Consider the following 15,917-nt stretch of genomic DNA (forward strand, 5'->3'; position numbering starts at 1 on the left):
CGAGGAAACCGAACGCCAAGTGGGACCGCCCGCCCTCCCTCCCGACCCCCTCCTCAATCTCATATCATATTCATAACAAAAACGTTCTCTGTAACGTTCCGGAAATGAAATATCAGAGACGAAGCAAAGTTGCCTCTTGTTAGATGCGAATTTTCTTACATAGAACAAGCGTGGGACCTTGACCGAATCCGAAACTAAAGTATACGGTGCAGCCAAAAGAGACTAATCATCATCATCATCATCATCCGAGCAATCTTTTTACTGGTGGTAGGACCTCTTGTGAGTCCGCACGGGTAGGTACCACCACCCTGCCTATTTCTGCCGTGAAGCAGTAATGCATTTCGGTTTGAAGAGTGGAGCAGTCGTTGTAACTATACTGAGACCTTAGAACTTATATCTCAAGGTGGGTTGCGCATTTACGTAGATGTCTATGGACTCTAGTAACCACTTAACACCAGGTGGGCTGTGAGCTCGTCCACACATCTAAGCAATAAAAATAAAGCCTATCTACTGTCCAATGCTGAAGATAGGCCTCTCCAACAGATGTCCAGTATGGCCGATTCGTTGCCACCTGCAACCAACGTATGGGAATATGTACAAGACGTGAATGCAAGAGAAGGAAAACCCGAAATTAAGCCCTGTACCAACCTGTCTAGCCAGCGTGATACAGTAGGATAAAATACCTCCATGCAACCCGGTCATCGTTCTCGACGAACACAGACACAGCCCAGTGAGTTTCTCGCCGGATCTTCGCAATGGGTCACGTTTCTAATCTGATGGTAGATTCTGCGAAGCACTGTTCTTGCTAGGGTTCGTGTTAACAACGTCAGGTTTGAGCCCCGCGAGCTCGCCTACTAGTTAGGTGAATCTAGAATAACCCCTGGAGGTCAGTAGAATAGGTAGGAAAAAAAATACGACACGCAATGTAACAGAGAGAGACTAATAACCGTTAATAATTAGAAATCAGTATTAACATTAGAATTGTTCAACTCGAATACCTTGCTCATTGTGTACGGTTTTAGCGATAGGTAATTTGTCACGACCGAACTTTCCGGATAAAGTTTGCAAGCTGAAGCGTCATGTATCATAACGATGGACTAATCGATCATAACGACACACTTTACTCCGTATTTGTTGGGATTATCCGGGCTGAGCGTGCTTGAAGTTTTTTTCTTTTGGATTGTTTAACGTGTAATTACGTAAGTAGACAAGCAGTACTCAACGCTTTGCTGCGCATTTAAAATTAACATTATTATTTACTGTCATTATTATTTAGGAGTCCAACACTCATATAAATATTACTAAGACTGCAGTAGCTTACTTAATTCTGTATTGTTTTTTTTTATTGCTTAGATGGGTGGACGAGCTCACGGCCCACCTGATGTTAAGTGGTTACCGGAACTCATAGACATCTACAACGTAAATACCGCCTCCTACCTTGAGACATGAGGTCTAATGTCTCACTTTTGACAGCACAACGGCTGCTCACAAGACGTCCTAGCACCACTAATTACGCAAATTATAAATCTGCGGGTTTTATTTTTATTACACGATGTTATTCCTTCACCGCGGAAGTCAATCGTGAACATTTGTTAAGTACGTATTTCATTGAAAAATTGGCACCTACCGGCGGGATTCGAACATCGACGCATCGCTACATACGTATGCATCGGACGTCTTATCCTTTAGGCCACGACGACTTTACTACGAGTAAACGATCAGCCTATGAACTAAATAAAAATCTCTTATCGCCATCGAGCGAATGAAAGATAACGCACTGCATAATAAAACGTGTCGTTCTCCGCTATTTGAGTATCTACCCTCAATTTCTAAGAGGAACGGGGACACTCCGAATCCAATATATATCCACACCGTGTGTGACTATTTACCGATGCCTGGAAAATAAATCATACTTAACAAGTCAGGTAAGCCGTAGGGTAGACACGTGATAAATTCAGAAACGATAAATGGGTATTTTTTTAATGCATTTTTTTTATTGGATTGGAAGGGTGTATATTTTTAGAGAACTGCTATTGTTGATATACATAATATGCGTAAGGCCTGTTGTAAAATAACTATAATATAAAGTTGTCCATCTTAAAATTGTCTTAATTTTCGAATTGTCGTGTGGAAACACTCTCGGTGAGAACAGCGACAGTAGTGGGGTCGAGGCATATTAAAAACGGCAGAGAACGAAGTAAAACGAGGGAAGTCGAGCAAACAAAAATCGTGGAAGGCTGGGTACTTTGTAGTGAGCACGCATCTAAATATTTGTAAAATTGGAATTGCAAATAAATCAATACAGAATTAAGTAAACTACTGCAGTCTTAGTATTATTTCCTGTTTGGTGGAAGCGTAAATTACATATGTATGGTATAACGTATAGTGGGCTCAGACAGGCAGACTATGAATATTGTTCTAGTTTCAAGGATGCGACAGCCGCTGAGAGCTCAAACCATATGTATAACCATATTATGTGTGAGGTGGGTGACGAAATTTATGTTTTGATGTCCCCGGGCTGCAGCGACCATGGTAATACAAAGACTAGTCATGAAGCTCTAGTGTACGTCTACTGCAATAAGAACCATCTATTTCTCATATCGCCACTTTGTATTACCCAAATCTTTTAATTTCTTGTTCGTTGGAAACCGATTGCTAAAGAATCAATACATTATTTAGAAAAGTTCGTAATTAACCTCTGAATTTAAACACTGTCCACTATAAACTCGTTATTCTACCTAACTATACCGGCTGGCCAACATCTTCAATTCACTCTGCGACATCAGCAGACCAGCTGCTAAGCCACCAAGACTACAGTGTGGTAATATTATCTCTGGTGGTAGGGCGCCTTGTAATCTCCACGGGTAGACACTACCACGCTGCCTATTTTTGTGATGAAGCAGTAATGCGTTTGGGTTTGAAGGATGGTACAACCATTATACAATTGAGATTTAGACCTCAGGTCTGTCAGTGAGTTCGTTTAGCTTAAATAATAAAAAACATTACCAATTATCGCCCTTCACAGTGCAGATGGGTCCAATTTGGCCGGATTTTTTGGTGAGTTTCTTATTAATCTATGTGCGTAAGTTTAATATACGAATACAACTTTTCTTGTTAACGTAGATGGGACACCACAGCTCACTGTCCACCTGGAGTTAAGTGGTTATCTGTGCCCATAGACATCTACGACGTAATTGCGCCACCCACCTTGAGATATAAGTTCTAAGGTCTCAGTACAGTTACAACGGCTGCCCCACCCTTCAAACCGAAACGCATAACTGCTTCACGGCAGAAATAGGCGGGGTGGTGGTACCTACCCTCACATGAGGTCCTACCACCAGTAAGAAACTCTGTCAACACAAAAAATTTAATATCGGTCTCTAACCTGTGACATAAATTGAAAATCATACTTACAACGTAACGAAGGCTGACCACGACAACGAGAACACTACTCTATCCATTATCATCATCTAAAACAGGCCCGAAATTAATACGCGCATATATCAAACATTAAATTAGACGTAGCACTTGTGGTAATGGAGTTCGATTGGCGTAATGAATTCAGTGGTGTCTCTATCAAACACGAAGTGTAGCCGCAAATTTGATAAGCGATAATATATATTCCAAAGTGAGAAAAGTTAAGGGTAAAGCTGTGGCCTAGTATCTCACTGGGAGAGGCAGAAATATATTGCAAACTAGCTGACCCGGCAGACTTCGTAGTGCCTCAATCGATAGATAAAAGACACATCAAGGGGACATATAAAAGGAAAAACAAAATTGGTTTAATTTTATTTAATTCCGAGCTTTTTTATATTTTCTCACCTTTTAAACCTTCCCTGGACTTCCACAAATAATTCAAGACCAAAATTAGTCAAATCGGTCCAGCCGTTCTCGAGTTTTAGCGAGACTAACGAGCAGCACGACTAACGAATTCATTTATAATATATATAGAAGATAGCATAGACAAGTTCAATCAAAGAACTTCAAAAGACCGCACCTTCCAGATGCAACCGTCTTCGAACAAAATTTCACGTGTGCACAAATGCAACGTACAAGACGACGGGAAATACAATTTTCAAGTTGACATTGGCAAAGTTTAACGTATTTCGGTAAATTTGACGCCACGTAAGTTCGGTGAGCACGATAAAAGTTTCAACATTTATAAGGTACGTCTGGTAGAACGCCTCGCACATTTGCGGTAGGTTGAAAAGAGTTTGTTACGAACGTAGTTTATCGTCGGACTTTTGGACCTTTTTGACTTATTAAGCCTACTTGCTGTCATAGTTAGGTCCATGAATATTATATGTATAATAATTGATTGTTGTAACAGCAAAATTAAATTCATAGATACCTCGAATACCAGCGGCACATGAACAGTATTAAAACCTTTACAAAAAAAATTACTAGATTTGGTCTTTCCAAATTATACGTAATAAAAAAAGAAGCATCTAACACCGTTTTGAAGTCGTCGTGGCCTAAAGGATAAGACGTCCGGTGCATTCGTGTTGAAGCGATGCACCGGTGTTCGAATCCCGCTGGCGGGTACCAATTTTTCTAATGAAATATGTACTCAACAAATGTTCACGATTGACTTCCACGGTGAAGGAATAACATCGTGTAATAAAAATCAAACCCGCAAAATTATAATTTGCGTAATTACTGGTGGTAGGACCTCTTGTGAGTCCGCGCGGATAGGTACCACCGCCCTGCTTATTTCTGCCGTGAAGCAGTAATGCGATTCGGTTTGAAGGGTGGGGTAGCCGTTGTAACTATACTGAGACTTTAGAACTTGTATCTCAAGGTGGGTGGCGCGTCTACGTTGTAGATGTCTATGGGCTCCAGTAACCACTTAACATCAGGTGGGCTGTGAGCTCGTCCACCCATCTAAGCAATAAAAAAAAAAAAAAAAAAAAAAACCTAAAATAACATTATAATATATTCGTTATCAAATGAGTTACAAAAACCAATTAACGCATATTATTTTTTCACAATTAAATTTCTCAAAACCGACATCGTTCAAGGTAAACAAACAGCAAGGCATGGGTCAGAAAAAAACACACAAACCCAATCCAACACGAGCTCCCAAACTATAGGACTTCAGACATCCGATGACTTTTAATAACAACTCCGTAGGGTACTTGCGACTTTTATAAGCCTATTTCGTAAAGTTTCTGGGATCGTACAGTTGTTCTTCGACGTTCCGAGGCACTGTGGGGTATCGGAACTTAGACGAGACCCTTCAAGAATTCCGATAGCATTTGTAATCGCAGTTTTTATCGTTGTCTGCGAAATCGGTCGAGATTTCCGCCCTTAGGGTTTACGATTGATCTTTTCGACTTTAGCTTCTGTTTGATTTTCAATGAGAGTTCGAAGTGTTTAGGGTGTGGTAAGTCAATCTTATCTAAAAATAGCGACATATTATTATTATTAATTAGTACTGTCTGTTTTTACTGCGAAGCAATTGTGTGCTCCAGTTTCAAAAGTAGGATAACTGTTGTCCCACCGTACCACCGATTTCAACTAAATATCTGAAGATAAGTGATGAATTAGTTTATAGAAGAGTAAATGAGCTCTACTATGTGTAAAATGGGTACCAAAGCACATATGTACTCATAATAACGTGAATATCACCACCCATCTCGAGACTTGGGATCAAAGTCTTCATTGTATTGAATAACGGCTGCTTCAACAATACAAACCGGTATGCATGAGTGCTTCGCAGCAGAGATAAGCAGCAGACTAGCACCTATCCGAGCTGGCTTATAATATACCCTACCACCAGCAATAACTAAAATCTCACGCATTTCCATAGAAATCTTTGTATCCGACCATGGCATTTGAAAAGCGCCTTAATCGCATCACTTGATACCAGTACACCGGGCATCTTTTCCGACGAGTCCAAAGTGATAAGTATACACGGTGTGTTTTTACTGGTGGTAGGACCTCTTGTGGGTCCGCGCGGGTAGGTACCACTACCCTGCCTATTTCTGCCGTAATGCAGTAATGCGTCTCGGTTTGATGAGACCTGAGAACTTATATCTCAAGATGGGTCGCGCATTTACGTTGTAGATGTCTATGGGCTCCAGTAACCCTTAACATCAGGTGGGCTGTGAGCTCGTCCACCCATCTAAGCAATAAAAAAAAAAAGTACTACACCATAACACCGAATTGAGGGTAGATTATATTTATCGCTACCGTCAAAAGATATCCGCCTGCTACCTTATTCACAAGCCTTTCCTCCCTCTGCACATTAAACTTAACAACAATTTATCAGAAAAGTTAGTATGGATAAAGTCAAGTCTCAACTGTGGATACTCGAAACCTGTTGCCGGAACACGTAAGCCGAGAGGCAATCGCCACACGCGTCATTGCACGAGCGAATCGCTTTCTGATTGTTGAGTCGATACCGGGGAAGACTTTAAGCTCTGTTTGACGAACGGATGAGTTTCGATGTTGTGACAGTTAAGTGTTCTTTTTTTTTTTAATACGCTTTTATTAGCTAGACGTATGTATGTTTATGTTAGTATGTAACGGAATCTTTGAACATGATTTTGACCCCCCTCAAAACGTCGGATTAACTCGAAATTTGGTATACTTATTAAGGACCGATGACAATTCAATAAAAAATATTTAATTTCAATATATAAAATTATTAAAGCACCCCACGCTTTTTTACAATAAAATCATTTTTTCTTACACTATTTTTAATTCAAATTTATTAAGATTTATTTTCTATTTGTGGAATCTATTAGTTGAATTTTCTATAAAAGCGTATTTTTTTAGTTTTTTTAAACTATTATTTATTTTCATTCCGCTTCGTATTCAAATTTAGCATTCACAAACGCCTTCCTTTTGGATGTACAAAGCTTTCCACGTTCACAGAAACACAAACAAGAGATTACCGATAATCTATATCCTGAACTCTGAAATATCTTTAAGAGCGGAATTCAAAGAGGTTGAATTAATGCCGTTAAGCGCGTTTGGCAAATCATGAAGTCTGTGTTTGTTTATCTGTTTGACGCAAGAGAAATAGTCCAATCGTGACACAGCTTTACGAGTTTTTTTTTAAATTGCTTAGTGGGTGGACGAGCTCACAGCCCACCTGGTGTTACGTGGTTACTGGAACTCATAGACATTTACAACGTAAATGCCGCCGCCCACCTTGAGACATAAGTTCTAAGGTCTCAATATAGTTACAACAGCTGCCCCACCCTTCAAACCGAAACGCATTACTGCTTCACAACAGAAATAGGTGGGGTGGTGGTACCTACCCGTGCGGGCTCACAAGAGGTCCTACTACCAGTAATTACGCAAATTATAATTTTGCGGGTTTGATTTTTATTACACGATGTTATTCCTTAAAATTGATCGTTCAAAATTGGTACCCGCCTGCGAGATTCGAACACCGGTGCATCGCTAGATACCAATGCACCGAACGTCTTATCCTTTAGGCCACGACGACTTCAAAATCGAGTATAATCAGGACGTGCACAACACAATATTAGGACTCGTATTATTTAAATTCAACTCACCACAGTGATGGGATATGCCGGATTGATGATGGTGTAGAGCAGTATGTGGTTCGGCCGCGCCGGCAGCTTTCGTTTGCGGCATGGCTCGCCGGCCATGTAGTTGTTGCCGTTGCTCTGTAACAAAAAGAAACAAAAAAAAATCAATACCAAGACTAATATTGTTCAAAAGGGAGAGAAGAAGCACTGGTGAATCATCGTCATCGTCACTCAATCACGCGTTTATTCGTTTCATTATAATGGGGTTCGGGATAAATAAAATTCCACCAAAGTACAACCAAAAATTGTATTCGACACTTAGAACACTCAAGACAATTCATTACACTTTAAAATTCTCAATTCGCTTCTTTCGCTTCGCTTCAGGTGATCCGTTCGCTGTTTCGCTTCGAGTAGTTCCGATTACTAACTGACTGCATGCCATCCCTGCAACGCTTTTATAGTCGATACCACATCCCTAGAGTTATCGAGAACATTCCACACATCTTTAGTATTATGTTTTCGCTATCTGACAATAGATGGCGTTGTACTTTTCGAGCATTATAGGTGCTACTAGATCCTTCGATACTTGTTCGACTATTCGGCGATAAATGGCGTTACTCTTACCGGCGTAACAATATTATTTACGACGTTATTTTTACATTTTTCACAGTCACGAATGATCAATCGTTAGGATGTAATATAATATTATAATAAACGCAAAAATACTACATACATTGTTATTGTACACTAATAAATATGCATTTTATTTTCTATGAACGGCGATAAAACGTAACCTCTGGAATGTATGAAATGTAATAATAATTTTTTTATGCATTTTCCATCAAATTTATGTATTTCATCGTCCAATGGTGACAGCAAAATTTCGACATCCATCTTTATACTTTCGCAATCTCAATGCAATCAACTTGCGTCTTTAAATGAGAAGCCAAAATATTCCACACTAAATAATATTAACGTGAAAATCTCCTTCATTCAATCACAAACCGAATATCGTAATACACGCAGAGCTCATACCAATCAAAAGCTCGTAGAAAATTTTATGTGCGCGTATTCAAAGTGTTTATTCAGAGGCATAAATTTAATTTACGGAAGACGTCTGTTTGACAGTAGTAAAAGTCATTTCTGTTCGTTATATGACAACATCAAATGGCTGTACTGATAGACATTTTAAACACTTAGCGGTATTTGTTTGTCGAAAGATTCAACTATAGATTCTACTGGCCGTACTCGCCCGCTTCTTCGCTGGGCATTTAAAATTAACATTATTATTTATTGTTATTTATTTATATTTATTTAAAATCTTATTAGTTACATAATATTTTTTAAAAAAGATATTAAAAATACAATTTTTAAAAAACATTATATAAAAATAGATTACCGCTGATGGCGGTGTCTACGACACAAGCCACCAGTGGTTAGGACTCCAGAGTGAGAAACCTCCTCACAATGCGTGCAGTATCGAGGACAACTGCTTTCTGTATTAAGCCCTTAACCCAGCTGGATAACGAAAGTTTCTTAAGATGTTGATCGAAACTTTTCGCAATCAAGCCGTGTACCGACACAACTATTGGAACAATGATGGAACAATGATGAATATCAGGTTTATTGGCTACAATATACCTATCCGTGATAATAGATCGGTCCCAGTAGAGCGTGACATGACCATTATCAAGAACTGGTTGAGGTTGGTATTGGTAATAAGGTACAGCAGAATCAAGAAAACCATATTTCAAAGCAAGTTGTTGATGGATAATCCTAGCCACTTGGTTATGTCTATGCAAGTACTCGCCGTTAGCAAACCGAGAACAGCCAGAAACAATATGTCTAATAGACTCTCCCGGACGGTGGCATGCCCGACAAATGTCGACCGTCCCATTGTTATTATTATTATCATTATTATCATTAGGGAGTGCAACACTCATATAAATATTAGCCTATCCATTAAGTACATGTATTTTCTATATGGATACCAAGTTTCAAGTCAATTCAAAATTCAAAATTCAAAATCTTTTATTTCAACTTAGATGTCAGTATAACACACTTGTTGAATGTCAAAATATAAATAACAATGTTTACTCTACCACCGGTTCCAAAAAAAGCCACAGTCCTGAGAAGAACCGGCGAAACAAACTCAGCGGGCTTTTTTTTTGTTTTTTCTCAAATATATATTCTTTTTTAAATAAGTAAAAATATTTACAATAAACGAAAGAACAAGTCAAAAAATACAATAAAAAATAAAAAGGCCAGGAGCGAACGCCTCATTCCCACGTAATGCCATCTAGTAAATAATCCTTAACTTTATAATATGCCTTGTTGCACAAACGTTCCTTGACAGTTTTCTTAAACCTATGAACAGGTAGTAATTGAACGTTTTGAATTGGATGCATGGTTATGTAGTAACATCCGTAAAAACCACTGTAGATTTAAATATCAGTAGGTATAGATTGGTGGTATTCTACAGCTCGTTCGTAAGCGCCACCACCTGGATTGTCAAAAGGATTGTTAAAGGACGAGACATTCTTTATACAGTTCCATTGAGACTTCGATCATATCGACAGGCCAAGGGATTTAGGTTTAAGCGTCATTTTTGCTGCTTTACAGGAGAGCCATTTAAAGTTTAAAATTTAGAGTAAGCTTAATTGAGATTCAATTCAAACTGTTGATGCTGATCTATACATATAAATAGAATTAGAGTGTCATTTGTAATAATAACCGCTTTATATATAACATACACCAAAATAAAATTTTTTACAATTTTTGTCTGTCTGTCTGTTTGTTCCGGCTAATCTCTGGAACGGCTGGACCGATTTTGATGAGACTTTCACTAATAGGTAGCTGATGATATAAGGAGTAACTTAGGCTATTATTTAGACTACCTTCACCCCGCGGCGTCACCCGCAGTTATTGTCGTACCGCGCGCAACATGGCAGGACTCTCCTATCAATAATAAAATTTAATGTTTCCGAAGCGAGGACGGGTCGCTAGTATTAAATAAAATGCACCTTAAATTACAAAGATAAATGTCGCGTGTTAAGGCGGAATGTCGCTGACAACGAAACAGCCTTGCATCCCTCGATATCTATTCTATAGTTTTACTAGAACTGCCAGCGAATACGCTAAGCACGTGCTCCGTGTGGTCGCGACGTGTGCGCTCCAGTTGAGAGCTGCAAACGTCATTGTACACACACGTTACAAGTCAAGACGTCAACCGAAGTCCCAACTCTCGTATCTTCAGGGCTGGCGCGTTCTTTTAATTCTAATAGTAGAAATTCGATGGTAATTAATTGAAATTATAAGGTTGAACATCACTATTATAGACTATTATACTTCTATAATCAAAGATTTCGCCAAGGCTAAGCTACAGACAAATAATATTAAAGACAAACAATATTAACCTATTCTCAATTTGACCACAGACTTTATGCAATATAAGAAAAGTTTCACATTAAACAAATAGTATGCATGCGTGTGTGTGTCAAATACACGGTAGTGTATGTAATGTTTTTTTTAATATTGATTTAATGGATTTTTTATGGATAATTTAAAAAAATATTAATGTCTGCACTCCTTCACTATATTCTCTATAAGTGTGAGAAATTTCATACCCTCCGTAGGCGCAATTTTCGTAAAAACGGGTACAAAGTTTTTGCTTCACGTATTAATATATTGATGATATAGTATATTCCTAGAAACATTCTAACTGACGACATGTAACTAGGAGATGTATGGAAATGCTAGTGCAAGGTAGAGGGGGAAGAGAGCGTGTGAATGACGATATGAGAGAGCGAGAGGAGTGAGTGTTGAGATGGCGGCTTATATAGAATAGAATGGAAGAGAAAAATTTGCTGTTCCGACCCCACCTAGTGGGATAAGGTGAAGAAAAAGAAGAAGATTCTTAACTAACGACGAATTCGATAATTTTGAATCATAAGGTTGTTTGTTAAATTCTTGAATTATTCTAGACTTATGATGAAATACATCTACCAGTAAGATTTGTCTCTTGTAGATTGGTCAGATTTATGAATCTAATTGCCTATTGTACAAAGAGTTTGTTTTTGTTTCATTTTCAAAGAGAAGTTGAGATTGATCAATGATGACACGTTAGTGACAGAACCAATATAAGCATTTAAGAATTTTGGTCGCAAAGTTTCTTACTGAAACCGTCTTGCCCCGTTTTTTGTTCCTTTCAACTGTCAACGCAACTATTCAAATCTTGCTTCATGTTTAATAATAAGGAAACTTTAAGGGGTACCTAATTTAAATTATAAATGGAACGATTTATTTTAAGTGAGACTCGTTTCAGTCGACGAAATCGCAGCACACGACATGAAAAGCTTCTTGTCGTTACCGCCGGTAATTAAATACCCGATCCTGCGGATCGAATGGTAAACAGTCGACGTTGCCCTAAACACGTCATTACGGATCCTCCCAATCCATTAACGGTGCTTTTAGGTACTTCAAGCACCGGTCACCGTCGAACCCGTCGCTTGCGACGAAGATCTCGACGAGTAAATTAACCCATAGACACAGCCCACTGAGTTTCTCGCCGGATCTTCTCAGTGGGTCGCGTTTCCGATCCGGTGGTAGAATTTGCGAAGCACTGCTCTTGCTAGGGCCAGTGTTAGTAACACTCCCAGTTTGAGCTCGGTTAGCTCACCTACTCTACACCTATCATCTAGGTAGAAAAAAAAAGCAGCACAAAATCTACTTCGGCCTTAATTCTCAGAGTATTTCAGTTCGAAAAGACACCATTATTAACAGCAATGCATTGGCTGAATATTTATATATTGAATTATACATTGACATGTACTTAATGCGGCGAATATTAAGTTCACATTAGCTAGAGTCATAACCCTGGCGGAAACGGCTAATGATTTATCGACGTCGCTAGGACGACGTTTAATTGCCGTCAACGTCACGTTTTGATGTATCGCGCGAGTCGAGGAGCTCAGTAGTCCAGTCTCGGACGCATCCACGCGACTTTGGATTTATAATTAGATGATGAGGCACGACCAATGAAACGCATCTATACCGTGTGCAACTGAAACATTCCTGACGGACAATGAGTGCGGTTTGCCACGAATGTATGACGTAACATCATCGGATTTGTTTTCCTTACCTATTAGCTGGTAGCATATCAGGCTATTCCGGTTACGCCCTGACGGGTAGGTGATTTCATAAGGTCAATCTGAGAGAATTTGCTATCACTGGCTCTAGCAAGAGCAGTGCTTCGCAGAATCTACCACTGGATCGGAATCGCGACTCACTGAGAAGATCCCACGAGAAACTCAGTGAATTCAGACATTAGAACGCCCTAAAACGGCATGTATCAGCGTTCCACACACGGCACTGCACTCTTCTAATCTCTCTCTCTATCGGAGCCTACGCTTTTCAATTATATGCAGCTGGATAAAATTACGGTCATGACTTGTTTATTTTTCCCTTGTTTTATTTTTTATTTTTTATTGCTTTGATGGGTGGCCCACCTGATCTTAAACGGTTAACGGAGCCCATAGACATCTACAACGCAAATGCCGCTACCCACCTTCAGATATCAGTTCTAAGGTCTCAGTTATTACAGTGCAGCTGGCTGCCCCACCCTTCAAACCGAAACGCATTACTGCTTCACGGCAGAAATAGGCAGGGCGGTGGTAACTATCCGTGCGGACTCACAAGAGGTCCTCCTACCAACAGTAATTACGCAAATTAAATTGATTGAAAATTGAAATTGATTTTCATGAAATCACATGTTACTTTCCAACATACGATAAACAGTTTAGATCATTTTATTTTAACATTATTTACACCAACAAAAGGTCCCAATTCGCACTAACAACACGGGAAAGCCACCGGTATTCAAACTTGTTCTCATAAAAAAAAAAACTAGCAACTATCTTAAATCAAAGTTGAGAGTGATGCACTGCGTCGAAGTGGGGCGGGGGACATCTACAAACGTAATTAATTGGCACAAACAAGCGAGTGTAACGCTAAACAAATGTAATAAGACGGCGCGGTATGAATATTCAACGAGGCGACTCTTAGAATATTGCGTGTGGTGCATGCGAGAAAAGAAGAGCGTAGCGTGTGAAAAATAAAATATTTGTTACACACGAAACTTCACACTTTATCCTATTATAACAACTCATGACAATTGAAATTGTTCGATAACTGTACCAACTGTTTTACTGGTGGTAGGACCTCTTGTGAGTCCGCACGGGTAGGTACCACCACCCTGCCTAGTTCCGCCGCGAAACAGCAATGCGTTCCAGTTTGAAGGGTGGGGCAGACGTTGCCCTTAATAACTGAGACCTTAGAACTCATATCTCAAGGTGGGTGGCGGCATTTAAGTTGTAGATGTCCATGGGCTCAGTTAACCATTTAACATCAGGTGGGCCGCGAGCTCCACCCATCTAAGCAATAAAAAAAAAAGCTTTTTGACAACGAAATTGATATGGATATGGATACATGTATACGATTTATAAATATTTCACTCATGTCAATTTCATACCCGTAATGTTTGTGGATGACTGCTAGCGTAACAAATAACAAAATTATATGGAGTGATTATTTTGACGATATGAATGAATGGATCACTCAACGGTAATAGACAATAAATAGCCTATGTAATATCTCGAGTTTTATTAAATTCTAACAAATAATAAATCAATTATCGTTATTGAATATCACGATATTGAAAGAAATCTCTTATGTATAATTTTCCCGGGTTTTCACGAATCTTAGACAACATAAAAACTTCTTTTTTCGCAATATTTATTATTTTCCGTCTGTAACTATGAAAATAAAGAAATAACTTATAATTAATTTTATTTTATCTAAAACCTAGCTGACCCGGCAGACTTCGTAGTGCCTCAATCAATAAATAAAAGACCTAAACTTTTGTATAAAATAAACTTAAAACAAACAAAAGGAATCCATCCGACGGGAAACACATCAAAGGAAAAACAAAATTGTTATTTTTATTTAATTTCGAGCATTTTCATATTTAGCTACCTTTTAAACCTTCTCTGGACTTCCACAAATAATTCAAGACCAAAATTAGCAAATCGGTCCAGCCGTTCTCGAGTTTTAGCGAGATTAACGAACAGCAATTCATTTTTATATATAAAGAAGAAGGATTCTGAATACGACTGCTGAATAAACAGCATACAGAAAAGAAAAAAACGTAATGAGAAGGCGTATTATAAATATTCATCGACGAGCTAACTTGACTGGGTAAGCTTTGGGTCCGAGCGATAAGAAACGACGTTTCAATTTTCAAATAAAAATAATGTTCAGTTTATTTTACTTTATCCCATTATTAAAACTTTTTTTTCACGAAAAATCGCCGCCGCTCGTCACAAAGAGCTGCTTTTGGGCGAAGTGAGACCTATACAATCGGTAAGTAAACTAGGTATTACTTTCTATCTCACGATCTGATTTAGTTACAACCCTAATAAAATTAGGGTGAAGTCCTGAATTTGAATTTCTTTAAGCTTTAGAATTATATTTATTATTTCGTATATAGTCGCAAAACACCCTAAGGGGTTAGCATACTCTTCTTACAACACCAATTAAATACTTTTAAGAAAATGAAAAAAAAACATTTTTAAACAATCTGTCAAAACGATTGACTCCATTGATTCCATTAAAATAAAACAAAAGCATCGATTCCAAATTTAAATTCAAATAGTTAAACGTAAAACATAATAATTGGCTGTCGAACTATCCAATAGAAGTTTCCAGAAACTTCGCTTTAAGTTAACAAGGCTACTTTAAACGGGTTCCTTATTTGAATTTCGCGCCCGACTGGCTGGCTGTATGAAACGATCGGATGACGCCATTTGAAATCCGACTTTATGTGATGCTACAATAGATTCAATTTCGTATGAATTTAAATTTAATGAAGCATCGGTGTTGAGTGAATCTACAGAGCAATTTTATCTTTATAGCAATACAGTACAGCACAATCTGGATTGCGATTAAGTTATGAATCAAAGTATAATCCACACTTTAATTTACTCACGCAAATAATGATGGTATTTCATGAGTATATTTTTCTCATTTGTCTTTTTTAATTAATTGGAGATTCACGAGCCGTAACACCTGAGTTGTTTAAATAACGACCTAGAGTTTATTACGGTTAGGATCAAAACCGAATCTACGGAAAACGGTCTTGACAATGTCTGTAGCGACCATCAACTGTGAAACATCATTTAGTTGCGAGAATGGAAGTATGAAGCATTTCCTTTGAATGCGGAGTAGATAGTGCGGAACATATAACTTCCTCAGGCCAAACAGAAGCTAGTTGGTGATACCAGCTGGTAAATATACCAGTGTAGGCGCACAATACGCTCTACCCCTCTCTATTTAACGCGATTGGAGTATACT

General features: G+C 38.6%; 1 protein-coding gene across 2 annotated transcripts in view; it reads right to left on the minus strand.

Moving 5' to 3' along the window:
- LOC101738381 (heterogeneous nuclear ribonucleoprotein L) overlaps positions 1-15,917 on the minus strand; it is a 413,691-nt gene that overhangs the window by 274,275 nt on the left and 123,499 nt on the right. For both annotated transcript variants that reach the window (XM_012688329.4, XM_004923677.5), the window contains exon 2: positions 7,533-7,646. In XM_012688329.4, the coding sequence (XP_012543783.1) occupies positions 7,533-7,646 (114 nt within the window). The remainder of the gene's footprint in view (positions 1-7,532; positions 7,647-15,917) is intronic.

The sequence above is a fragment of the Bombyx mori genome, chromosome 24 (assembly GCF_030269925.1).
Source record: "Bombyx mori chromosome 24, ASM3026992v2".
NCBI classification, from domain to species: domain Eukaryota; kingdom Metazoa; phylum Arthropoda; class Insecta; order Lepidoptera; family Bombycidae; genus Bombyx; species Bombyx mori.